General features: G+C 31.3%; 2 protein-coding genes and 2 long non-coding RNA genes across 8 annotated transcripts in view; 3 read left to right on the top strand and 1 right to left on the bottom strand.

The window, feature by feature from the left end:
- LOC111683953 (paired amphipathic helix protein Sin3a) overlaps window positions 1–817 on the bottom strand; it is a 44197-nt gene extending 43380 nt beyond the window's left edge. For all 4 annotated transcript variants that reach the window (XM_046954725.1, XM_046954723.1, XM_046954724.1 and 1 more), the window contains exon 1: window positions 8–817. The gene's annotated coding sequence lies outside the window, so the exon portion shown is untranslated. The remainder of the gene's footprint in view (window positions 1–7) is intronic.
- Window positions 818–854: 37 nt separating this feature from the next.
- On the top strand, window positions 855–8699 carry LOC124420731. 2 transcript variants are annotated; one of them, XR_006941340.1, is made up of 4 exons: window positions 855–984; window positions 5342–5453; window positions 5508–7990; window positions 8295–8699. It is a non-coding gene; the product is annotated as an uncharacterized LOC124420731 (long non-coding RNA). The 2 variants fall into 2 exon arrangements; XR_006941339.1 differs by lacking the exon at window positions 855–984 and adding an exon at window positions 4258–4417.
- Window positions 8700–9665: 966 nt separating this feature from the next.
- On the top strand, window positions 9666–11987 carry LOC111683956 (probable methylcrotonoyl-CoA carboxylase beta chain, mitochondrial). The gene is made up of 4 exons (XM_023446070.2): window positions 9666–9933; window positions 10006–10259; window positions 10325–11346; window positions 11421–11987. The coding sequence occupies exons 1-4, from the start codon at window positions 9802–9804 to the stop codon at window positions 11759–11761; spliced, it is 1749 nt and encodes a 582-aa protein (XP_023301838.2). The 5' UTR covers window positions 9666–9801; the 3' UTR covers window positions 11762–11987.
- A 750-nt stretch (window positions 11988–12737) lies between these two features.
- The window catches only part of LOC124420948, a 20551-nt gene continuing 8620 nt past the window's right edge, over window positions 12738–24668 (top strand). Inside the window, exon 1 of the long non-coding RNA XR_006941450.1 lies at window positions 12738–13316. This is a non-coding gene — a long non-coding RNA (uncharacterized LOC124420948). The remainder of the gene's footprint in view (window positions 13317–24668) is intronic.

Raw genomic sequence — 24668 nt, forward strand, 5'->3', positions numbered from 1 at the left:
AACTTACCTTAATATAACTAAATGTTCAAGAAATTTCTATAATTAGAGAATTTTAAACACAGCTGCAATTTATTTTAATTTAAGATTGTAAGTTTTTTTTAAAGCACTTTTTTGAATTTTTCCAACAAATTGTGAATAATTTCTATTAAAATTCTTAAAAGCAATAGATTATTTGCTTATTTAAAGACCAACCGTATGGGGTTATCCTCTACGTCACTACTACTCTATGCTCTACAATTGTAGCTGATGATGAGGCAGCAGCAGGCCTGTTTGTAGACAGATTTTTTTAAACGAGAAACTCGTGGCATACGGTCCCATACATACAGCACACTTTAAAAGTTCCTTGGCTTTTTTCTATATATTTTTTTCTTGAAAACTATTCCCCTATACTTTATAAGGTGTTTTTTTTTACTTTAATATCCCAAAAAATACTAAAGTGTTCCTAATGCACTTGAATTTTTTGTCACTTTCGCCATTTTGTTAAGCAACACCTTTTAAAGATTTTTTTCTAATTTTTTCTTTATTAAACAGGTATTTTTCTTTTATTATTATAATAATAATGTTTTTTTCTCGTTTAACTTGTTTTCTACTTAATCCATAAGCTGTTGTTTACAATTTTCTTAATATTTTTTTTAATTTCAATATATATTTTTTAATTTTTTCTTAAATTTTCTTTTCTAATAAAATTACACACACAGAGACACAATGAAACACTTTAGCAAGCAAAAAAAAATATATTTTTTCAACTCTTGTGTTCACCCAAAAAAAAATTTTTTATATTAAACGACGACGTCTTGCAACGCAGCTGACCGGATCTTGACTGAACGAACTTTTGCAATATGGCGCGCGCGGTTGATTGAACGAAACAAAAACCAACAGCAACAACAAAAATAAGCGTTTTATTATTATTGTTGTTGCCGTGCCATTAGTAGCAGTGGTGGTGGTGGTGATGTTGGTGGTAGTGGTGTAAAGTCAAGCAGTAAGGTGAATAATATATTCTTATAGCTTTCTTGTACAATAAATAAAATATTTTAGTTTAAAGTTATTTACTTTTATTTAATATTTATTACTTTAGTAATTGTTTAAACAAATTTTCGTTTGAAGTTTATTCACAAAAACTTTAAAAAAACTGTACACTTTTTTTGATACGAAGTTTATTTGATTGGTGAAATTGTTGTGTGTGGTGAAAAAACACTTTGTGGTCGTTTAGGCAGAGTTGCATTTTCGTTAAGTTTATTGCCTTACAGTGTTGTATTTGCTACAAATTCTATTGTCAAATAGAGATGCCAAGATAATTATTGGATATTTATTATTTAGTGTGAATTTCTCAAGTTATGCAAATTTTTTTAAATTAAGTCAGTAGAAAACTTGATATTTGTTGAATTTTATTAGTAAATCCCAGAAATCAAATAATTCTTTTCATAGGAATTGGTTAACGCTGAATCCGAATATAATTTATTAAATTCGATATATAATCAAATATTTTTACTTCATTTCGCATTTATTTTATGAATATACATATTTCCATGAATAAAAATATTTCCATAAAAACAACTTTTTAAATTCAATGTAATACTTTTTTCAAAGCTATCATTTAACTTTGTTACTTGGACGTTAGGTAAGCTTGATAGGAGGATGTACACTACATCAAATCCGAAAAAATACACCTAGGCCACTATCGGACCTGTTGTGCGATCCTTATCATAATAAAAGGGAACTGAATGAATTATTGTTCGGTGTTCAGAAACTCAGTTTCCTGAACGTAATTCCTAATAATCTTCTAATCAGTGTTAGTGAGGAATATTATTTCCCGAATATCATTACTTCCAAGATACTTGGATCTAACTTCGACGAATGCCTGGCAGTGACAAAGAAAATGCTTCAGAGTTTTACTGTACTCTCCACATGCTCTACATAAGTCGGAATCCGTATGTCCAATTTTGCATAGATGTGCTCGTAATCTTGTTAGTCCACTCACAAAAAAAGTTTCTTAATTGTTCACACTAGGAAACTTTTGTTGAAAAACTTTTTCTTAATTCTTTTTTGAAGTTTCCTTAATGTCCACATATAGAGACTTGTTTCAGAAATTACTTATTAATTGCATTTGATTTGTTGTTGTACGAATGAGAAGAATAAGACCTGGTTCACACTAGGAAACTTTTGATTTTATGTATAAGAGAAAGAGATGATTGATATTTCGTTCTCTTTCTCTCACACACAAAAATCAAAAGTTTCCTAGTGTGGACCGGCAGTAACAAAACAAGTTTCCAAGTACGAGAAACTTCGTACTCCGAGAGAGATGAATTATATTATTTCTCTTTCTCTCTCACGCAAAATCAAAAGTTTTCTAGTGTGGGCCGGCACTATTTAGGCGGTATTTAGAAAGAATTAAAATTTTGTATGGAAAAAACTAACAAATCTGACTAGTTTTTATATAAAATGTTAAAAATTGTTTTTTTATTATTCTTTTTTTTAATTTTTACACCCTACACCATTATAGTGGAGAGGATGTTTGTAGCACCCACAAATATTGGCCATACACCCAACTTAAAGTACATATATCGTCTGAGAATCACTTTCTGATTCGATTTAGCTATGTCTGCTGTCTGTTCGTCCATCCATCTGTCTATCGATGTAAAACTTGTGCGCACGCTACAGGTCGTAATTTTTCAAGATAATTTGTTCAAATTTGACAAAAACTCGTTTGGTTGTTTTGTAGAAAGACAAATGCTATTGAAAATTACTGAAATCGGCCCATTATTTCGCCTAGCCCTCATAAACCGTAATTCCCGAATAGGGCCTTTGGGCTTATTATTACATTAAATGGCAAAACTTAGTTTTATATAACTTTAAATGACATTACCGATTTTTGAAATGATCGAACCTTATTTGATCCTAGATCCCATACAAACTCCCCTTCAGAAAATGACTTGAAAATCAAAATTCACCTATAAACACTAATAAATAACTTTCAAGTAGATGTAAATTCCCCTACAAACATTTATAAGAATATGCCCATATTTACACCTACTTCCTTCCTTTTCCGACTTTTCGAATTTTTCGACTTTTTGAATATTTTCGACTTCTTTCTACTTTTTTTCGATTGTTTTTGATTTTTTCCCACTTTTTTTTAAATCTTTGACTTGTTTCTTAAATTTTCGATTTTTCCGACTTTTTCCGACTTTTTCCGACTTTTTCCGACTTTTTCCGACTTTTTCGACTTTTCGACTTTCAGACTTTTCGGCTTTTTTCGACTTTTATTCACAAAGTCGACTTTTCGAATTTTTTCACAGACGATAGTCGAGTTATCGACTTTTTTGGAACAAAATAGTTGACTTCGACTTTTCGACTTTTTTGGACAAAAAGTCTATTGTTCGATTATTCGAAAGTCGATTTATAGAACCCTATTGTAGAGTTGACAATCTTTGGCCGATTGAGATTTGTTCCGGAGGGGATATCCATTTATCTGTCGTAGGGACGGTGTTTTATGGTAGGCAATACCCGGCTTAACATTCATACTTGTTTTAAATTATAAGAAAGAACAAATAATAAAATACTTGGCAACTCTATAAATTCAATGACTAGTGAGGGTGGTGAAATACACTTAACGTAACTGCATTAGAAGAAAAACAACATAAAAACACAAACGTACATACATTTAAATAGAAAAGGGGGGTCAAGAGTTTTATGGAGGAAGAGAATTTTGGATACCAAGCTAGCGGGTGGCGTTGGAGCAAAAAATAAAAAATAACAAAAAAGACTTATAATTTATACACTTAGATTTATATAAATGCAGAAAAATTAACTTACATGATATTGAGAAGAATACATTAATATTTATTTGTCGATATACCAAATCCTTTATTAGACTTAATCAAACACACGCACTAATTAACGTTAACTAAAAACTATTGTTTATAAATGAACTTATTAGTTTTCTTATTAAACTTTTGTTTTAATGTTTTTATTTTATTTTTTATTAATTCACATCTGTAAAAGTTAGATTTGTATTTTTGTTTTATTTCTACTTTTGAACTTTATTTCCAAGTTGACTTTATTAGTTTTATGTTGAATTTTTGAATTTTTTATACAATTTTCTATGGCACTTTGAAAATTTGTAATTTTTTGAATTTTTTTATATTTTTTTCTAGAGTAGATTTTATGCTCCTCACGTATTTAAACGAATTGTACATAAATATACTACATTTATGTATGCTTAACTATTTAAACCTGCTATGTACAGATAGGTAGATATTGTATGTAAATATCTGTACTATATTATATACTTTGTTGTTTTTTTTTTCTTCATGTAAGTATGTATCTGCATGTTTTAACGAAGAATCTTAAAACAGCTGATTGTGTTTTTTAATGCAGTATGTATTTTAAAAAGGCGTAGTAGGCGTTGATTTACGAAAAAGTAATTGAATATTTATTAATAGTTAACGTAGTAACATGTTAAATTACATTATGTTAACTGTTAAGTATGAATGTATGTTGGACTTTTAAAGCAGAAGTAAATATGTTGTTGTAACAGTTCGATAGTGGCAGATAGTTCTTTCCTGGGAAAAAACTTTAAGTTGATACAGCTGTCGCTGGGTTGACAATCTTTGGCCGAGGGTCGGGTCGTTCAGGAGCAAAGATTCAATTATAGACTATATTCTGAGTATAGACTATATTCAGATTTAAATTGAAAATTATAGTTTGGTACAGACTGTAATCTGGTACAGAGTATGGACCGTAGTCTGGTAAAAAGTATATACCATATTCTGGTATGGAGTATAGTCTATAGTCTGGTACGGAGTAAAGTCTATAGTCTGCTACAGATTTTAGACTAGAGTCTGGTACAAAGTATAGACTAGCGACTGGTGCAAAGTATAGACCATAGTCTGGTACAAAGTACAGATTAGTCTGGTAGCCTCTGGTAGTTTAGTGTTCTAGTGTGGTAGACCAGAGGTGGTGGATTCGATTCCCATCTGATTAAGGAGTGCACAACAGGCCCGATAGAGGCTTAGGTCTATTCCTTCGGATTTGATCCTTGAACTAAGTAGTCTTGTACAAAGTATAAACTATAGTCTGGTTCAAAGCTATAGTCTATAGCCTGGTGGCCTCTGGTTCATAATAGTATAAACCACCTACCTATAATCACCTTGGCAGGTCGGCAATTAAACCATTTTCTTTTCAATATACAAAAAGTATCAACCTGATTATGATCACACAATTTTTTTTATAACAATTTCCAAATATTTCTTTATTATATTATAAAACCCATTAATTATATTTTATTACAAAATCATTTTAGAATTATATGCAAATTATTCATTCATCCACTATATAATCATAGGGTCTTAACATTTGATGCATTACCACCAGCCAGGGAGCTCCAAAACCAATAATACCGGCCAACAAAAAGAATGCTGTAAATCTCATGGGATTATCCAGGGATTTGCGAAAAGGTAAATTCTAAATTTAAATACAAATAATAAGTAATTATGAAAATCTTTCGAAAGAACAACCTACACAGCCGGGAACACCACCTTTATAGAAACGTCTAGGAGTAGTCGTTTTATTTAATAAAACTACAGTTGTAGTTTTTGCCAATTGTTTTGAAATGGACAACATTTTTGTTTTTAATGCAAAATTAAATTATTTGAATGATATTGAAACAAAAATTTTTAGCGTTTGAAATAAAATTTTAATTTTGAAGAATATTTCTGTCAAATGTTGATTAAGTACAAGGTTTTTCAGTTAAAGTAGGTTTTAAAAGAGATAATTAACGGTTCGTCAAGTACTGTTTGTATGTAATAACAGCGTATTTTTCCATAGTCTGGCACTGAATACGGACTGTTGTTGTAACAGGTTGGCTGTAACTGGATGTTCTTCTCTGGGAAAAAAAAACTTCCGATACGTTGATACAGCTGTTGCTGAGTTGACAATCTTTGGCCGATTGAGAATCGGCTCGTTCCGGAGCGGAGATCCAACTGTACGGACTGTAGTTTGGTCTGGAGTATAGACTTAATTAGTGATAGAGAGTATAGTTTATAGTTAAGTCTAAAATATAGAATTTTGTCTGATCTATAGTATAGACAATTGTCTGGCCAAGAATACAGTATATTGTCCGGACTTAAGTTAGAATATCTGGTCCAAGGTATAGATTTAGTGTCGTTTAGGGAGTCTAAAGTATATACCATAGTTTGGTACTGAGTATAGAATATAATCGGGTGCTGAGTTTATACTATAGTCTGGTCCTGAATATAGACTTTAGTTTGGTCCAGAATATAGACTATAATCTGATACTGAGAGTAGACTACGGACTGGTATAGTGAGGTCCAGAGTATAAACTGTCTATTAACTATATATAATGTTTAAATCACAGACTGGTCTAGAATATATACTACTAACTCGGTCATAGTAAACAACATAGTATTATGATTCAGATTGGTAAATATAGACTAGAATCTAGACTTAATCGTAATGCGGTCCTGAGTATATAATATAAGCTGGTGCAGAGTATCGATTACAAATTGGTTCGCAGTATCGACTACTGTCTTGTCTAGACTTTAGACAACAAACTAGTCCAGAGTATACTATCTGTTCGTTCCCATGGCAATAGGATCTTCGCTCCGGAACGACCCGAATCATACTCGGCCAAAGATTGTCAAACCAGCGACAGCTGTATCAACCGAAAGTTTTTTCCCCAGGAAAGAACTATCGGCCACAGTCGAGCTGTTACATCAGCAACAACAACACTATCTGTTTAGAGTATAGACTACTGTCTGATGCAAAGTTTAAACTAAAGTTTAAAGATTTCAATAAAACACTATAAATTTTGGTTATTTTTTATATTTGCGAATACATTTTATCTTACAATAGATCGCACATATAATTTAAACGCCACAGGTCTTGGGCATCACATGTATCGACAACTTGATAACTTAAAAGCAAAGACGAATTAATCTGTAAAAGGAAAATAATAAAATTTATTAGTTTGTTTTGCAAATAATATAAACTTTTCATAAGAAATGCATCAATACACAACTTATTATCAGTTTTAAACAGTTTAAATAGAAAATTTCATTTTAATTATTAAGTCGAACTCAATCCTCAGTCTATAGACTATAGGTAGTAGCTGGTGGAATATTAGTTTCAAATGTCCTTGGTTTATTAAAAATTTTTAAGCAAATGTCTGTCCAAAAGTGTCCCTTTTAAAGTTTTGATTAATCGATATTTTGCTGTTGAGTTGAATAATGCATTATAGAGGAATTATTCCTCATACAGGCACAGTCAGTTATTGACTACATGAAGTAAATTGCATTTAATTATTTTAAACATAATTTGCTAAATTCCAAAACTTCACAAAACTAACACTTTAGCCAAATTTTCATTAAGAAAATTCCATTATATTCATATTGTTTTATTTTTCACTTCTTCGATTCAATACTAACCTAACATTTTCATTTTACTTCTTAAGCAATTGATGTCTAACAATCAAGAAGGGAGAACCGAAGCCCAAAACGGTGAAGGTAGTGAAAACAGCAGTGATCCTATAACGGTTCTTCAAGCTGAAGGGCAAATTCTAGAAAAAGGGAAAACAAAAAACAAATTCACATTAAAATAAAATTTACAGCAATAATCCAAAGAGAAAAAAAAATTATGTAATCATATGGCTTTTTATGTACAATTCATAAAATCTTTAAAATACGATAAAAAATTACCTCGCCGGGAATGCCACCATGGCTGTGGAATCTAACCATAGCCTTGGAAAGGTTGCTAACAGCCAACAAATTGTTACGGTTCAACATTTTTTCACTTAGAATTTCACTATCTCCTCCAAATGGCCAAGAGTAAAACGATGGATTTTCTTTTTTTTTTTGATGCACGGGCAAAAAACGAACTTGTACAAGAGACACAAAAGAAAATGTCAAAAATAACTTCGATTCGAATATATGGACAGGGTATGTTTACTGTGAGACTAGAGCAGGGTTGTATTTTGGTAAGTAATGTTTTTTTCGTTATTTTAAAATCGCTAAAAAATTATTAAGTGGTGGTAGTACCACATTTACACTGCTTCGAAATCTAAAAGATTTCAATCCAAATCTATATCGTTTATACTTCGTATTTTGTTTTGAAAAATTAGAAAATTTATTCGAGTTTTAGTAAGATTAAAAAATAGACACTTTAATATAACATTATCTTCTATTTTAAATTAACTTTTCATTAATAAATCATGATTTGCAATTTATTGCAATTTTGTCGACATTTTGATTTTTCTGTTTGTTGCGTTTTTCTCTTTTTAGTATTATTTAAGCCGGCTTTACACGATTACACAAGTTATATGATCTGTCAAAATTTTGTGTAGAAGAGTACGGATGGGATCGCCTAAACGCAATATGTAATAAAACCATCACACATTGAGAGAGAATACGGATTATTTCTAGGAGCTAATAGTCATGAGTGGGACACAAACAGCATGTTATAGTAGTTTGAAATTACATTTTTTGTACAAAGAAGTACATCAGATTATTAAAGTATAAGATAGAATAGGTCTAATCGCACTCTATAAAGCTATGGTTGGACTAAGGTCTCATTTCGTACCACTTATACCCAAACAGCATGTTGGTAGTAGTTTGAAATTACACTAAGGTCCCGTTTCGTACCTATGGTTCTCCTACATATAGTCATGTCGAAAAAAAGTCAAAAAGTCGAAGTCGTCTATTTTGTCCAAAATCAAAAATTCTAAAATATTCGGAAAAACTCGAAAAGTCGTAAAAAGTCAAAAATAGTAGGAAATACTTTCAATTTTCAATTTTTCGACTTTTTCATTTAGTTAAATTTGACATTTCGACTATAAGTATTTTATAAATAATCGACTTTTCGACTTTTTCCGACTTTTGCATTTTATGAAAAGTCGACTTTTCAACTTTTTGCATTTTATGAAAAGTCGACTTTTTGACTTTCGACTTTTTGCATTTAATTAAAAGTCGATTTTTCGACTTTTAATATTTTATAAATAGTCGACTTTTCGACTTTTTTCGACTATTTTCGACCTTTTGCGACTATTTTCGACTTTTTTCCGACTTTTTGACTTTTTCCGACTTTTTACGACTATTTCCGACTTTTCGACTTTTTCTGACTTTTCGACTTTTTTCGACTCTTTCCGACTTTTCGACTTTTTCGGCTTTTATTTACAAACTCGACTTTTCGACTTTTTTCATAGACGATAGTCGAGTTATCGACTTTTTTGGAACAAAATAGTCGACTTCGACTTTTTTCGATAAAAAGTCGATTGTTCGATTATTCGAAAGTCGATTTATAGAACCCTATTTTCGACTATTTTAGAGTATTTGACTTTTTTCCACTTTTTTTAAAATTTTCGACTATTTTTGACTTGTTTTTACAATTTTCGAGTTTTCGACATTTTCGACTTTTTCCGACTTTTTTCGACTTTCTCCGACTTTTTCCGACTTTTCGACTGTTCGATTATTCGAAAGTCGATTTATAGAACCCTACTAGTGAGTAGGTGTGTAAAATACCAAAAATCATTTTATCACTTCTTCATATATTACAAAAGTCGACTGTTTTCAACTATTAAACGTATTTTTTTTTCCAGTGTAAAAATATATTTCTCTAAAACAGAGTTGCTCTACTATTTACGTAATTCTGACAGTTTCCTTCTTATCACGATCAATTTGATTTTTTTCGCACTCCATCATCATTTGCTACCTTGTGTTTTGTTTTCCGCCTGAAATTTATTATTTTTTTAAATTAATTTATTAGTTTTTTATTTTAGTTTTTACCGAAAATATGTTAAAATTAAATAGCATTTTACGCAGCACCTTAACTGCGCCCGTTTGGCGCGGTTCGGTACGTTTGCTGCATGTAGGCGAAGCAAACATTCTGCCAACTGCTGTCGATAAAAATTCAAATGAATTTAAGGTAAAGAATTTATTTACAATTGCATAATTGTTTCTGGAAATGTTAATAATTTGAGTTAAAATGGAATTTTAGGAAAATGCGGCCGAAATGTCAAATTTGGTTAATGAACTGCGCAACATAACGAGTGAAGTGTTGACGGGCGGTGGTCCAAAGGCCATTGAACGACACACTTCCAGAGGTAAGTTGTTGGCACGTGAACGTATAAACAGATTGGTCGATACGGGGTCACCATTTTTGGAATTGAGCACTTTGGCTGGCTATCAGTTGTATGGCGATGAGGTTGTAAATTCGGGTGGTATTATTACCGGTGTAGGACGTGTGTGTGGGTAAGGAGAAAAATAATAATAAGAAAAGGTTTATGATTAATTTTTTAAATATTTTTTCCACTTAGAACTGAATGTGTTATTGTTGCCAACGATGCCACCGTTAAAGGTGGTTCTTATTATCCCATTACCGTTAAGAAACACATAAGAGCCCAAGAGGTGGCTCAGGAAAATCGTTTGCCTTGTATTTATTTGGTAGATTCCGGCGGTGCCAATTTACCACGTCAAGCTGAAGTATTTCCCGATAAATTGCACTTTGGTCGCATTTTCTACAATCAGGCCAATATGTCCGCCATAGGCATTCCCCAAATTGCTGTTGTTATGGGTAGTTGTACTGCTGGCGGTGCTTATGTACCCGCTATGGCTGACGAAAGTATCATTGTCAAGAAACAAGGTACTATTTTCTTGGCTGGTCCTCCTTTAGTCAAGGCCGCTACCGGTGAAGAAGTTTCTGCTGAAGATTTAGGTGGTGCCGATTTGCATTGCAAGACTTCGGGTGTCACTGATCACTATGCCGTGGACGATGAACATGCTCTCTATTTGGCCCGACAAGTTGTCAGCAATTTGAATATGCCCACCACCAATGCTTTCAATGACCAATTCCTATACTCCAGTAAAAAGACTATTAAGGCAGCTGAAGATTCTTATGTACAGGAAGTGGAAGAACCTAAATATGACCCCAAGGAATTGTATGGTATTGTGGGTCCCAATTTGACCAAGAGTTTTGATGTGCGTGAGGTTATTGCCCGTATTGTGGATGGCAGCCGTTTTACTGAATTCAAAAAAATGTATGGTGAATCTTTGGTTTGTGGTTTTGCCAAACTTTATGGTCACAAGGTGGGTATTGTGGGCAACAATGGTGTTTTGTTTTCGGAAAGTGCCCTCAAGGGTGCCCATTTCATACAGTTGTGTGCCCAACGCAACATTCCTTTGGTATTTTTGCAAAATATTACCGGTTTTATGGTGGGTCGCGATGCTGAGGCTAATGGCATTGCTAAGAATGGTGCTAAGATGGTAACAGCTGTGGCCTGTGCTAACGTACCCAAATTTACCGTTATCATTGGTGGTTCTTATGGTGCTGGAAACTACGGTAAGTTTATATTAATAAGCTCCCCTTTCCTAACACATTTGACTTATACGCATTTCTCTTTTGTTCAAATAAAGGTATGTGTGGTCGTGCCTACTCACCCCGCTTCTTGTACATGTGGCCCAATTCCCGTATTTCTGTTATGGGCGGCACTCAAGCAGCCAATGTTTTGGCTCAAATTACCGCCGATCAACGTAAACGTGCTGGCAAAGAGTTCACCGAAGCTGAGGCCAATAAATTGCGTGCTCCCATTATTGATATGTTCGAAAAGGAAGGCTCACCCTATTTCAGTACCTCACGTTTGTGGGATGACGGCATTATTGATCCCGCTAATACCCGTCAAGTTTTGGGTTTGAGTTTAAAGGCCGCCCTTAACAATCCCGGTAATGGCACCAAATTTGGTGTTTTCCGTATGTAGTTTTTTACGTGCATACAAAAACAAAAAAAGAAAACATTCTGCCGGAACAAAGTGCATTTTTTTATCAATCAGGTTATAAACTGTGTGTTAGATTTTTTAAAAATGAATTAGATAAATTTAAATCTAAAGTGAAACTGTTGCATTTATTAGTTGTAAGTAAATAATTTGGTATATTTTTGTAAAATATATTTAATAAACATATATTTTTGTTTTGTCTATGTGAAAACTTTTGTATGTATTGGATTTACAAGGAAGATAGATAGATAGATAGATAGATAGATAGATAGATAGATAGATAGATAGATAGATAGATAGATAGATAGATAGATAGATAGATAGATAGATAGATAGATAGATAGCTAGATAGATAGATAGATAGATAGATAGATAGATAGATAGATAGATAGATAGATAGATAGATTGATAGATAGATAGATAGATAGATAGATAGATAGATAGATAGATAGATAGATAGATAGATAGATAGATAGATAGATAGATAGATAGATAAATAAATAGATAGATAGATAGATAGATAGATAGATAGATAGATAGATAGATAGATAGATAGATAGATAGATAGATAGATAGATAGATAGATAGAGAGAGATATCAATCGAGTTTAGCGCTAAGAAATTGTACAATTGCCAAATCTACTTAAGTAAAAAGTCCTTCAATTTGACATTAAAGTGTGAGAGCTTTGTTTTATACCAGATTTCCCTGAACAAAAACAATCAGCAGTTTAAAAATCGTTTAATTAATGTTTCCACTTTGTAACGGTTTTGTTTGGGTTGCAAATAAGGCGAATTTGTTTACGAATATTAATTAATTCGCCTAAATTGTAAAATAAACAAATCTGGTAACATGGCAAGCAGTGCTACCAACCTTGTAGTTGCTTCAAAAATTTCATCAGTAGTAATGGTAATTCAGCGATTTTAATCATATAAAGTTTATTGCTAAACATGTTTATGATTGATAGAAAACATACACAAATTAACGCATTTGTTTAAGACAGATATAACCTCTGACGTCAACATGTACAAGTTCACCAATACAAAAAACAATATTTTAAAACAATTATTAAATGTGTAATTTTTATAAAACAAATTTTCCTAAACATTAAAAATCAATTATAGAAAAAAAAAATAAATTTATAGCGATTTTTTACATATCTTTCACCGGGTTCCAATTCAAAACAACATATTGTCAACACTGTTTATCAACGTCTTTTCTTCGTCAACGGTTGTTGTCGTTTTTCGCTCGCAGAACGGAATAATACGGCAAGTGAATTACTACAATAAAAGTTTTTTTTTTGAATTTTAACAAATCAAAGAATTTGTTTCAATTGAATTTAACAACTGCAACATTTTAATTTCAATCAAAATTTAATAGAATTTCAAAGCAAAGTTTTAAATTACATTGTGCTTGTAAAGAATTTTTTGTGCAAATTACAGAAAAAGCCAAGTTTCAAAAATAAAAAAAAAGAACAAAAAAAATTTTTTCTTCTCATACATACATTGAGTAGTGAGTGCGTGTGTGTGTTTGTGTATAAAAGGTGAGTCTTCTCCCGGTTTTGCATTTAAAATGATGAACGAGTAAAAGAGAAAGCAATATATGAGAAAAAAATTGAAAAAGAAATTGGCAAATAGCAGAAATTGTATGATTAATTTTTTATTGAAGAGAAAAAAAGAAAAAATATTGCAAGCAATAAAATAAAGATAAAAAAGTGTTAAAATTTAACAGAAAAAGAAAAGAAATAATTCAAATAAAAATTAACAAGGTGTAGTAGAGTAGTGTTTATGAGTAAATTAATTCAATTTATAAAAAAAAAAAAACTAAATTAGCCGGTTTTGTGCATTGTGTAAAAGAAAGTGTTAAAGAAATAGAAAAGAGAATTCCTTTACTTTTTTCAGCATATTGCATAGCTTTGCATATGGTTTCTTTTTTTGGAATAGTTCTTTTAATTCCTGTAGTTTTAATAATGTGCTTTAGCGTATGTGTTGGATGTGTTTTATATTTCAGTTTTTTTTTTCTTTTTGTGGTATTTTAAAGCTGACGCATACATTTTATAATTAAAAGGGATGTTTGGCCATATGCATAAATATGGATGTGTGTGTGTGTGTGAGTACGAGTGCGAGTATAGAATTTTTCTTGTATGAAGTCTCTGTTAAAGTCGACGTCAACGTTTACGTTGCCGTAGTTTTAAACTACTTTAACAAGAACAACAACAACAACAACATAAGCTCTGTCAGTTATTTCCTTTTGCTGTATTTATTTGTCGTTATTACTTCTATTATATGTATTATTTTTTTGCCATTTTATTTCATTGCTTGTTCTTGGCTTTGCTTACGTGCTCCCTGGGGGAGATTATCTTGTTTTTTTATGTTGGATTCTTTTTTGTTTTTAAGATACTTTAAGAAGACTAAATGGGTTTGGTTTTCTTCGATCTTTGTGTGTTTTTTTTTTCGTTTTTATTTAGCATTTTTACTTTATTTTGTTTTATATTTTCCTTTTCTTCTTAAATTTTGTATCTTCTTTTGTATAAATTTTTAAAATTTCAAAAATTTATAGTTGACCTCTTTTTATTTATTAAAAATTCAAGTAATAAAATATGACCCGGTCTAGCTCGACCACATAACACCTTACTGCATTTGTGAATTCTAGAACTATTTTCGGGAGAAGGTATTTTGAATTTATGCTGAAGAATTTTATGGATATTCTTAAACTAGCATACCCTGAGTGCTTCGCTACCCTAATTTAAAATAATTAGAAAATTTCGAAAGTACTTTTTGAAAAAAAAGTACTATCAAATACCTTTAATAGATTCTGTGTTTCTGTGTTCAATATTATAAACAATTCAAAAATAATAATTTCAACGAATGAAAAAGTCCCAAAAGTCCCTTTCAGTAGATTCTTCACTAAGGTTCCTACATTTTAAATTTTATTTTCAATATCGTAAAAATATCAAAAAATACCATAGGAAAAACGAAAAAAGTACAAAAATCTCTCTCAATAAATTATCATTTAATAAGGGCCATGTGTTCCGGTTAAACATTATAAAGGATCTAAACGTTAGCATTTGAAGAATAGAAAAATACCAAATAGTTCCCACTTCCAGAATATTATTCAGTCAAGACCATGTATGTTAAAATTAATGTTCCTAGGTTAAATATTTTAGAAAATTAAAAAAGTACTATTTATGAGATAAAAAGTACTAAAAAGTTCTCTCTTAAAGAATCTTATTCATGTAGTATGTTTAATAATCATGTGTTTTGAATTCATATTAAAGAACATACAAAGAGTATCATTTGAAGAAAGAAAAAGTATCAAAAATGGAATATATTTTACCTAAGTGGAAAGTACTAATAAAGAATAAAATTTTTTCCCTTTTCGCTTAGTAATATACTTTTTCGAGAATTAAGTTTACAAAATGTTCCGTATTTAAATCTATATATCACAGATAAAACTCAAACAATTCAAATCTGCATTCATTTGTTCGAAAAAAAATGTGTTTTCAAAAAGGCACCAAACAATTTACTCGAATTTGGTCCTATATAGGTCTTAGTACTTGAATTCCAAAATAATATACCAATAGCTTATTTTGTGTGAGTAAATAAACTACTTTTTGAAATTTTATAAAAATTGGCTCAATGAGTTTGAATAAAATAAAATTTTCCGTTTTTCCCCTTTTTGGTACTTTTTTTCACCAGTGAAATGCAAAAATTTTATTACAATAAATATTACAGAGCTAGTCCTTAATTTAATAGGAATAATTTAATAAACCGAAAAAGTTTTCCTAATGTGCTAAAAAAAAGTACCATAAATACAGTTTTCTCTTTTTTACACAAAAAAAAAGACTGAATTTTAATAAAGTACGTAACAGGTGTCTTAAAATTTAGGGAGATGTTAACAAAATATTTATAGAAATTGTATTATGTTAATTAGTTCAAAAGTTATAAAGGGCCAAAAAAGGTACCAAAATCACCTTTGTTGCACATTTTTAGCCCTTAAAAGTACGAATTTCAAAAAAGTACCAGACATCCGTCTGCTCATTTTAAGAGTAGATACAGGTGCATTTAAAATTTTTCTTTGTATCACTAATATTGTGTAAGATTTTTAAGAAAACCTGTTTTAAGCCGGCTTTACACGATCACACAAGTAATATGATCTGTCAAAATTTTGTGTAGAAGAGTACGGATGGGATCGTCTAAACGCAATATGTAATAAAACCATCATACATTGAGAGAGAATACAGATGGAAAATTTGACAGTTGTATGACCTTCTTCATTTTTTGAAATGATTCAAAAAACAAGCAAGTCGCTTTAGATCAGGGATGTATTTTTATGTAAACACATATAAAAAATGAAACAGCTGTTTCCATCTGACTTATACGTATGGAATTTCATTTTACTTTTTCATTAGACTTGTCATAAGTAAAATTTGATCGTCTGAAGGGCTCTTTACCAGTTTTTTCCCCTTTGACTTGATATGAACATACTTATGTTTGTAAGTTTATAAACTAGTCTATAGTCTAGAGTTTAGCTTAGTCTATTGATTAATCTATAGTCTAGTCTATAATCTATTCGACTCCTTAGTTTACTATCTGTCAAGAGATACATGGTTATATCAGTGTTTCAAATATTAAAAAGAAGTCATAGTACCCTCCCCTATATAGATGAAGATGTAGAGCATTTTAAATATTTACCATAATAATTGTATGAGTAAGAATAATGAAAAAAAATGAATGTCAAGAAATATTATTTTTAGTTAAATATTATATTTAGTTTTTTATTTATTTTAAAAAATGCGTCATCTACTTTTAATTTAATAAATTCTTTTGCAAACAATTGTCATTCTACAGACTTTTATCACTCATTCGTAGTTGTAATAACAAAATCCTGCCTATAGTTTACGTCATCATCTCTTGTCTATTAGAAAAAAACAAACAACTACAAAAATTTTGTTATTAGAAATATGTTCAAACGGCCGCATTTAAACATATCTGTAATAACAATAATTTTATTAAAAAAAAAAAAAAAAACAAAAAGACCTCACTGTTGTCCACCACCTCCGCTTAATATATAACTTGTATTTTGTGCCCACTTCTAGTTGTTAAATTAACTTTAAGCTTTTGCTGATTTGTTGTTTTTATTTTATACACTAAGGGCGAGTTTTTCAGATAAAGATAATCTACATTCATAGTTTAAACCTAGTTTAATATATGCTTTGTATCTTAGTTTAACTGAGTATAATTGGCTAATTAAGCCTAAGTTATAAATGAGAATACACAATCAACAAAAACAATAAAACGAATGAATTCGGAAAAAGAAAATCTTAATATTATAATTAAATAGTAATTTTCTGATTTTATTTATCGATATTATTACTATTTTTTAAAAATCTTACATTGCACAAAAGTGATAATTGCAAAAAACAGCTGTTCATTGTTTATGTTTATACCCTTCACCTTCGTGAGAAGGGTATATATAAGTTTGTCATTCCGTTTGTAATTTCTATTATATAATTTTCTACCCTATAAACTATATATATTCTGGATCCTTATAGATAGCGGAGTCAATTAAGCCATGTCCGTCTGTCTGCCTGTCTGTCTGTTGAAATCAGTTTTTAGAGGTCCCCAGATATCGGCGAGATCCGAATCTTCAATAATTCAGTTAGACATGCTTTCGAGAAGATCGCTATTTAAAATCAGCAAAAGAGATCGAAAAATTCTTAACACACGTTTTTCATTACATTTTTTAACCAAAGTATTATTTGATTTTTTTTGATCAAGTTACCTTTGAAAAACATGTCAGTTATTATGTGTAATGTCAATTATGTTAATTTTTTTGTTAATCTGATTAAAATGAGTGACCAGAAAAAAGTGCGTACTGAAATTATTAAATATTTTCAACTAAACCCAACTTGGTCTTACAAAAAGTTGGCCAATCATACAAAGGTCTGCCGTCAAACTGTTTCCAATGTTATTAAACGGTACCGGGAGAACTTGTCAGTTGATAGAAAACCTGGTTCAGGTAGAAGGAATGGTCCACATGATGTTTCTAAAGCCAAAAAATAGAACGCATTTTCAAAAGAGCTCCCAACACATCCGGTAGGAAAGCAGCTCGGTTAGCTCAGTGCTCGGACTATTTGGTACGAAAAGTTAAAGCTAATGCAGGTTTAAAAACATACAAGGCTCAAAAAGTTCCTGACAAGAACGCTGCTAAAAATTTAGAGGCCAAAAATAGAGCACGGAAATTGAAGTCAAGTTTTATAAAAAAATATTCTTGCTGCATAATGGATGACGAAACGTATGTTCTGGCAGATTTTTCGCAACTTCCAGGTCAAAAGTTTTATGTTGCTGATGCTCGAGGGAATGTTGAAGAAAAGTTTAGGACCCAAAAGCAGACAAAATTTCCCAGAAAGTTCTTGGTATGGCAAGCATATGCAGTTGCGGCAAAAGAAGCCAATCATTTGTTACAACGGGCTCTATAAATACCGAAATTTACATCAAGGAATGTTTACAAAAAAGGCTGCTTCCATTCATAAGACTTCATAATGTGTCCACTTATTTTTGGCCTGACTTGGCATCCTGTCACTATGGTAAACATGCCCTTGAGTGATACAAGAACAATAATGTGGTATTTGTACCAAGAGAGACAAATCCTCCAAACTGCCCGGAGCTAAGGCCAGTGGAGAGATATTGGGCTCTTGTTAAAAGAGAATTGAAGAGTACAAAAAAGATGTCCAAAAGTGTGGTAGATTAAAATAAAAATAAAGCTGTAAGTTTAGTGGTTTCTTTTTTATAAACATATATGTATGTTAAGAATTTTTCGATCTCACTCCTTAGATCCATAACTAAAAAAAACACAATCATCGTTTAAAGTTAGCCTAAATTTGTTCCAAGTTTAATCTAACAGCAAGTTAAACCTAGTCTAACTGAGTAGTAAGAAACCTGACCTAAATGTTCATTATTATGTTTGTTTGTTTTTTCCTCTTTCTTTCTATATTTGTATTTTTGTTGTTGTATCATTATAACTGACATATACCGGTCCGGTTTGATTATATTGAAAACTAACTATAAAAATGTATAAATTTTTTGTGTCATTTTTGACCAATTGATAGTTTTATTTTGTGAATTTGTTTTAGCTTAATTTTGCATAAGAATATAATATTTTAATGGGTTTTTCTTTTTAATAGAAAGTTCTTTAACAAGAAAGTTTTTTTTTAATATTTAACAAAAATTTTTAGTTTTATTAAGGGCGCGGCACGCCTTTGTTCAGAATATCCAATAAACATGCAATATTATTTGCAAACTGTCCATTAATTTTGCAATTTAATAAAATATTGGGTCAATGTAATGAATCTTCAAAAGCATATAGAAAAGTTTGCTATTACATACAGGGTTATCACAGTTAAACGTTTCAGCATTACAAAGGGAACATGTTGATAACTGTAGGAAAATAAAAATAGAGATAGGGAAGAGTGAAAAAGAGACAGTGACAAAGAAAAAGTGAGAATGGAAGAAGGATTGTTGAGAAGGTGAAAAACCAGGCGTACTAGTTGAATAGTGAATAGTGTAAGTATTGGATTCACACCCATTTTGACAGATTAATGAATTCTATAAGACGTTCTAATTGAATATTTGACAAAACGGACAGATCAACAAAGTAAGTCGATCCAAGCGTCCGAAATAGGGCCTCCGCCAAAGCAAAACAATCACAGAGAAGATCCTTGTTTTGACAACTTCTACACAAATCGTTGAACGAAATACCAATGCGCCTACTTAGCTGCGATCTTTGAAGACCAAAAAGTTATTTAGACCTGTGTGCAAACATTTGTGGTTATAGCGCTCTAGATGTTGAGCATATGTGATCACGTGACCATTTGTCGCGAGCAATACAGAGGCAGTTTTCTGTGATCTGTTTCATTCTTGCAAGTAGTGGAATGACGCAAAACTGATCTATATCCAATCTGCTAAGCATGGTGTCAACTTTTGCCAAGGAGTCAGCAATACTATTACCAATTTGCTAAGCATGGTGGTGCCAGCCAAGGAGTCAGCAATACTATTGCCATACGAAATCTCGTGTCCCTTTACCCAAATTAGGGTGATGTTAGCCATCTCATTGAGAGACGTCCGGCATTTATGAACAATTTTAAATGTGAAAAACACACCAATTGGAGATTTAATAGCAGCTTGACTATCAGTCTAAATTCTGATATCCAGTAGAAACTTAGCTAATTTAAGGCCATCTTTATCGCCGATATTTCAGCCTGGAGGATGCTACATTAATCATTAGGTAGGAAGGAGATTCTCGTTTCAAATTCCTCAATGAAAATGCCACTACCAACTTCATTCGCCGTCTTGGATCCCTGTTAGATATCCGATAGTACCTTAGCTAATTTAATGCCTTCTTTATCGCCGATATTTCAGCCTGAAGGATGCTACATTCATCATTAGGTCGGAAGAAGATTCTCGTTCCAATTTCTTTAATGAAAATGCCACCAACAACTCCTTTCGCAGTGTTGGATCCGTCTGTGTACACTCGGAAGCAATTATTAGGCGAAAGGAGAAATTCCTGAGACTCGGAACTTTCTCACTGGAGACTTTCTTTACTGATTATTCAGTATAAGATCTCTTATCTTAGCATGGCCTTAAAGTACTGGAGTACTGTTTCCATTTACCAGTTGCACACAATCTGTCTACAGTTGTCGTAACCAATTGCCTGGCTAGAAGGTCAACCGAGAGTCATTTGAGGCGTTGTTCTCTAGCCTTTGAAGGAGACGTTCTGAGATCGCAAGTTATAAGAACCGCAGTAGTTCTTTTGACTTTTTGTCAGTTGTTTTCTAAGTGAAGCCTAAGAAGAACATTCGACACTCCACGACCTGATGATTCTTAGTGATTGTGAGAGAAGATTCTCACAAATAGGATCATTAAATACATTTGAAAATCCCGACAACAAGTTCGACGAGTTTTGCAATTTAGGGGGAATTCGACATTGGGGTCGACGATTCCACATTTGCACAGGGCACTTGGGAGACCTTGCAGCCAAATCCCTGCCTTCGGGTGACAACAGGACAGGGAAAATTATTTTTCTATACAGATTTATTAACTTAGCACTTGGAAACTACAAAGAGGAACCTTCTGCAAAAAAACCCTTTATTGTCATTCACTTAAAATAATTATGTATGTATGTAAATTACACATTTTGTCATCTATCTATCTAACCATCCATCCAACTGTTTGTCTGCTTATAAATTCAAAGAAGTAGACGTCACAGCAGTCATACGCTACTCTAAACGTCTACCACTAAATAAACAAAACAGATGTCACATTGCATAGTACTTTAAAAACAACAATTGCAACAACATTTTGCACATTTTGATTAATTGTTATAAAAGTTACTCTAACTCTAAATACGTGACTTAACTTTATTAGAACTCTAGACAAGTTTTTTTTTTCTACACACAAATATTATTGGTAATTGTTTGCTATCAGTAGACCGACCATCCAACTGTGTTTAAATTAAGGAAAAAGAACACTTCAATTAACTTCCATTAAGAGAAGAAAGTTATAAAGCAGGTGTTTGTATTTGGACTTTTGTCCAAATACAAATTATAGAAATGATTTGTATGTAGATTATGTTTTAAGTTACAATTTCTTACTTATTTTAGTTTTAGTTGATGTGTACTTACATAAAGTTTGTTTTCATCAATTTTAAATCAATATTCCACGTCCTACTTGTAATACCTACGAAACAGAAGTAATACATCCCACTTGTAAAATTTTATTATTTTTTTTCCCTTTTTTTGTATTTAGTTAATAAAATTTGAAAAGGTGCTGCATTTGTTAAATTCTTTACAAACTTTGTTTTTGTATTTTCTATAATAACATCAAGAAAAGGATAAACTTTGTTTTTTCTTCTTGTTTACTTATCATGCAAAGCCGGTTGTAGAACCTGCAAAATGTGTCAAGTATTTAGTTTTTAGTTTATGAAATGAATACACAGATTTTTAAAAGAGTTTATTGATTTATAATAGGGAAAAGAAACAAATGTACATGGTACTCTACAAGAGTTTTATAATATAGAATATACTATCAAGAATATACTATACCTATAGTGTGTTCTCTAGAATAGACTATAGTCTGGACTATAGAATAGTCTATAGTCTGGACTATAGAATAGTCGATAGTCTTGACTATAGAATAGTCTATAGTCTGGACTATAGAATAGTCTATAGTCTGGACTATAGAATAGTCTATAGTCTGGACTATAGAATAGTCTATAGTCTGGACTATAGAATAGTCTATAGTCTGGACTATAGAATAGTCTATAGTCTGGACTATAGAATAGTCTATAGTCTGGACTATAGAATAGTCTATAGTCTGGACTATAGAATAGTCTATAGTCTGGACTATAGAATAGTCTATAGTCTGGACTATAGAATAGTCTATAGTCTGGACTATAGAATAGTCTATAGTCTGGCCTATAGAATAGTCTATAGTCTGGACTATAGAATAGTCTATAGTCTGGACTATAGAATAGTCTATAGAATAGTCTATAGAATAGTCTATAGTCTGGACTATAAAATAGTCTATAGTCTGGAATATAGAATAGTCTAAAGTCTGGACTATAGAATAGTCTATAGTCTGGACTATTGAATAGTCTATAGTCTGGACTATTGAATAGTCTATAGTCTTAACTATAGAATAGTCTATAGTCTGGACTATAGAATAGTCCATAGTCTGAACTATAGAATAGTCTATATTCTGTACTATAGAATAGTCTATAGTCTGAACTATAGAATGGTCTATAGTCTGAACTATAGAATAGTCTATAGTCTGGACTATAGAATAATCTACAGTCTGCACTTCAGAATAGAATATAGTCTGAATTATTGAATAGTCTACTGTCTGGACTATAGAATAATCTACAGTCTTAACTTCAGAATAGAATATAGTCTGAAATATAGAATAGTCTATAGTCTGAGCTCCAGAATAAACTTTATTCTTCGCTATAGAATAGTCTATAGTCTGGACTATAGAAAAGTCGATAGTCTAGAAGAATACAGAATACAAACTACAAAAAGTTTGGCTATAAAATAGACTATTGTCTTGACCTTAAATCAAAAGTGATACGGGGCTGATGCATAGAATCCATTGCTGCAAAAAAACTGGAAACATTTTCAAATACAAATTAAATTGAATTTTTATCCATTTTTATTGATTTTTTTAATAGCATCGCCCTAAATAATTTTTTTAATAGATTTTTAACACATAAACTATACATTTTCGTGATATAATTTTATGTTAAAAACCAGTATGGTGTTAAAAAAAATTCGCCGAGTTAGAATTCGAAAATCTAAAAGAACACAACATGACATTAAAAGCAAAAAAAGCGCACACAGTAACAGTCACTCTATGGCAAACGGCACGCAAAGTTATTTAAAATAAATATATTTTTAATAGAAAAGAAACAGAAATAGCTAGAAATTACATTTCTCTATAGTGGATATAAAATGCAACAGCAGCAGCAGCAGCAGTAAACAACCACAAATAATATTAAAATAAAAAAAATCAAGAATTATAAAAATAATACTGAGTACTAAGAACATGTCGAGAGTACTTTCACGAACAATCAGTAGGCTAACTGGCTGGTTGGTTGGCACAAGTAACAGGCAGCAACATTATCATCATCAACATCATTATCCATCTCCACTCATACACACACACACACCCATAGATATTTCATTCAGAACAATGAACTTTATGGACTTGTGGCGTAGAGAAACATTAAGGCGGAAGAATAACAGCAAATAATCCAAAATATCGTAGAAAAAAAAACGTCATAGAATATTGAAAAGTAAAACAATCATAAAAAAAAACAAAAAAAGCAGTTTGAAGAGGTTTAAGCGGGCCAGCCAATCCATAAAATAAAAGAAATCATTAAATTATAACTAAAAGAAAAAAATATATAACAAGAACATTGGCATGAACAAAAATAAAATTTTTGTGGAGATTACTCATTGTAAAAGCAGATTCTTTGACAAGTGTCAAGTATTTTTTTTGTTTTGTTTTTTGAAATTTTTGTATAATTTTGCTTGCATTTCATATTTTTATTTTACAATTTGAGGTCACAGTATATAAAAAAAGAGGATTTCTTTTTCTGATAATTCACAAAAGGCTCTTTGTTTAAGTTTGTGTTTCTTCTTTAGTTGTTATGTTTATTATGTGCAGAATATGGTTTAGTGTTGTACTCTGAAGATTTGAAAAGTTAATTAACTTGTTGAAGGACTATTGAAATGTTAATTAAAGTTAATTTATCTAAAATGTTAAAGAAATTGTAACAAATTTGGTAGAAAGAGATTTATATCTGGTATATCGGAGAGTAGATTTATATAGATTTATATCTGGTATATCGGAGAGGCTGGGTATATCGAATTTAGTATAGTCTGGACAATAGAATAGTGTATAGTCAGGAGTGTAGAATAATCTCTAGTCTGGAATATAGAATAGTCTATAGTATGGACTATAGAACTATAGAATAGTATATAGTCTGGACTATAGAAATATAGAATAGCATATAGTCTGTACTATAGAATAGTCGATAGTCTGGACTATAGAATAGTCTATAGTGTGGACTTTAGAATAATCTATAGTTTGCACTATAAAATAGTCTATAGTTTGGACTATAGAATAGTCATAGTTTTGACTATAGAAATATATAATAGCATATAGTCTGTACTATAGAATAGTCGATAGTCTGGTCTATAGAATAGTCTATAGTGTGGACTATAGAATATACTTTAGTCTGGACTATCGAATGGTGTATAGTCTGGACTATAGAATAGCCTATAGCCTCCACTATGGAATAGTCTATAGTCTGGACTATAGAACTATAGAATAGC

Source organism: Lucilia cuprina, chromosome 6 (assembly GCF_022045245.1).
Source record: "Lucilia cuprina isolate Lc7/37 chromosome 6, ASM2204524v1, whole genome shotgun sequence".
Classification (NCBI taxonomy): Eukaryota; Metazoa; Arthropoda; class Insecta; order Diptera; family Calliphoridae; genus Lucilia; species Lucilia cuprina.

What these genes read in the sequence shown, in the direction of transcription:
- LOC111683956 (XM_023446070.2), top strand. Translation starts at nt 9,802, where the DNA reads ATGTTAAAATTAAATAGCATTTTACGCAGCACCTTAACTGCGCCCGTT. An exon ending in GGTGTAGGACGTGTGTGTGG is followed by an intron (nt 10,260 to 10,324) that starts GTAAGGAGAAAA and finishes TTTTCCACTTAG; the next exon opens with AACTGAATGTGTTATTGTTG. An exon ending in TTATGGTGCTGGAAACTACG is followed by an intron (nt 11,347 to 11,420) that starts GTAAGTTTATAT and finishes GTTCAAATAAAG; the next exon opens with GTATGTGTGGTCGTGCCTAC.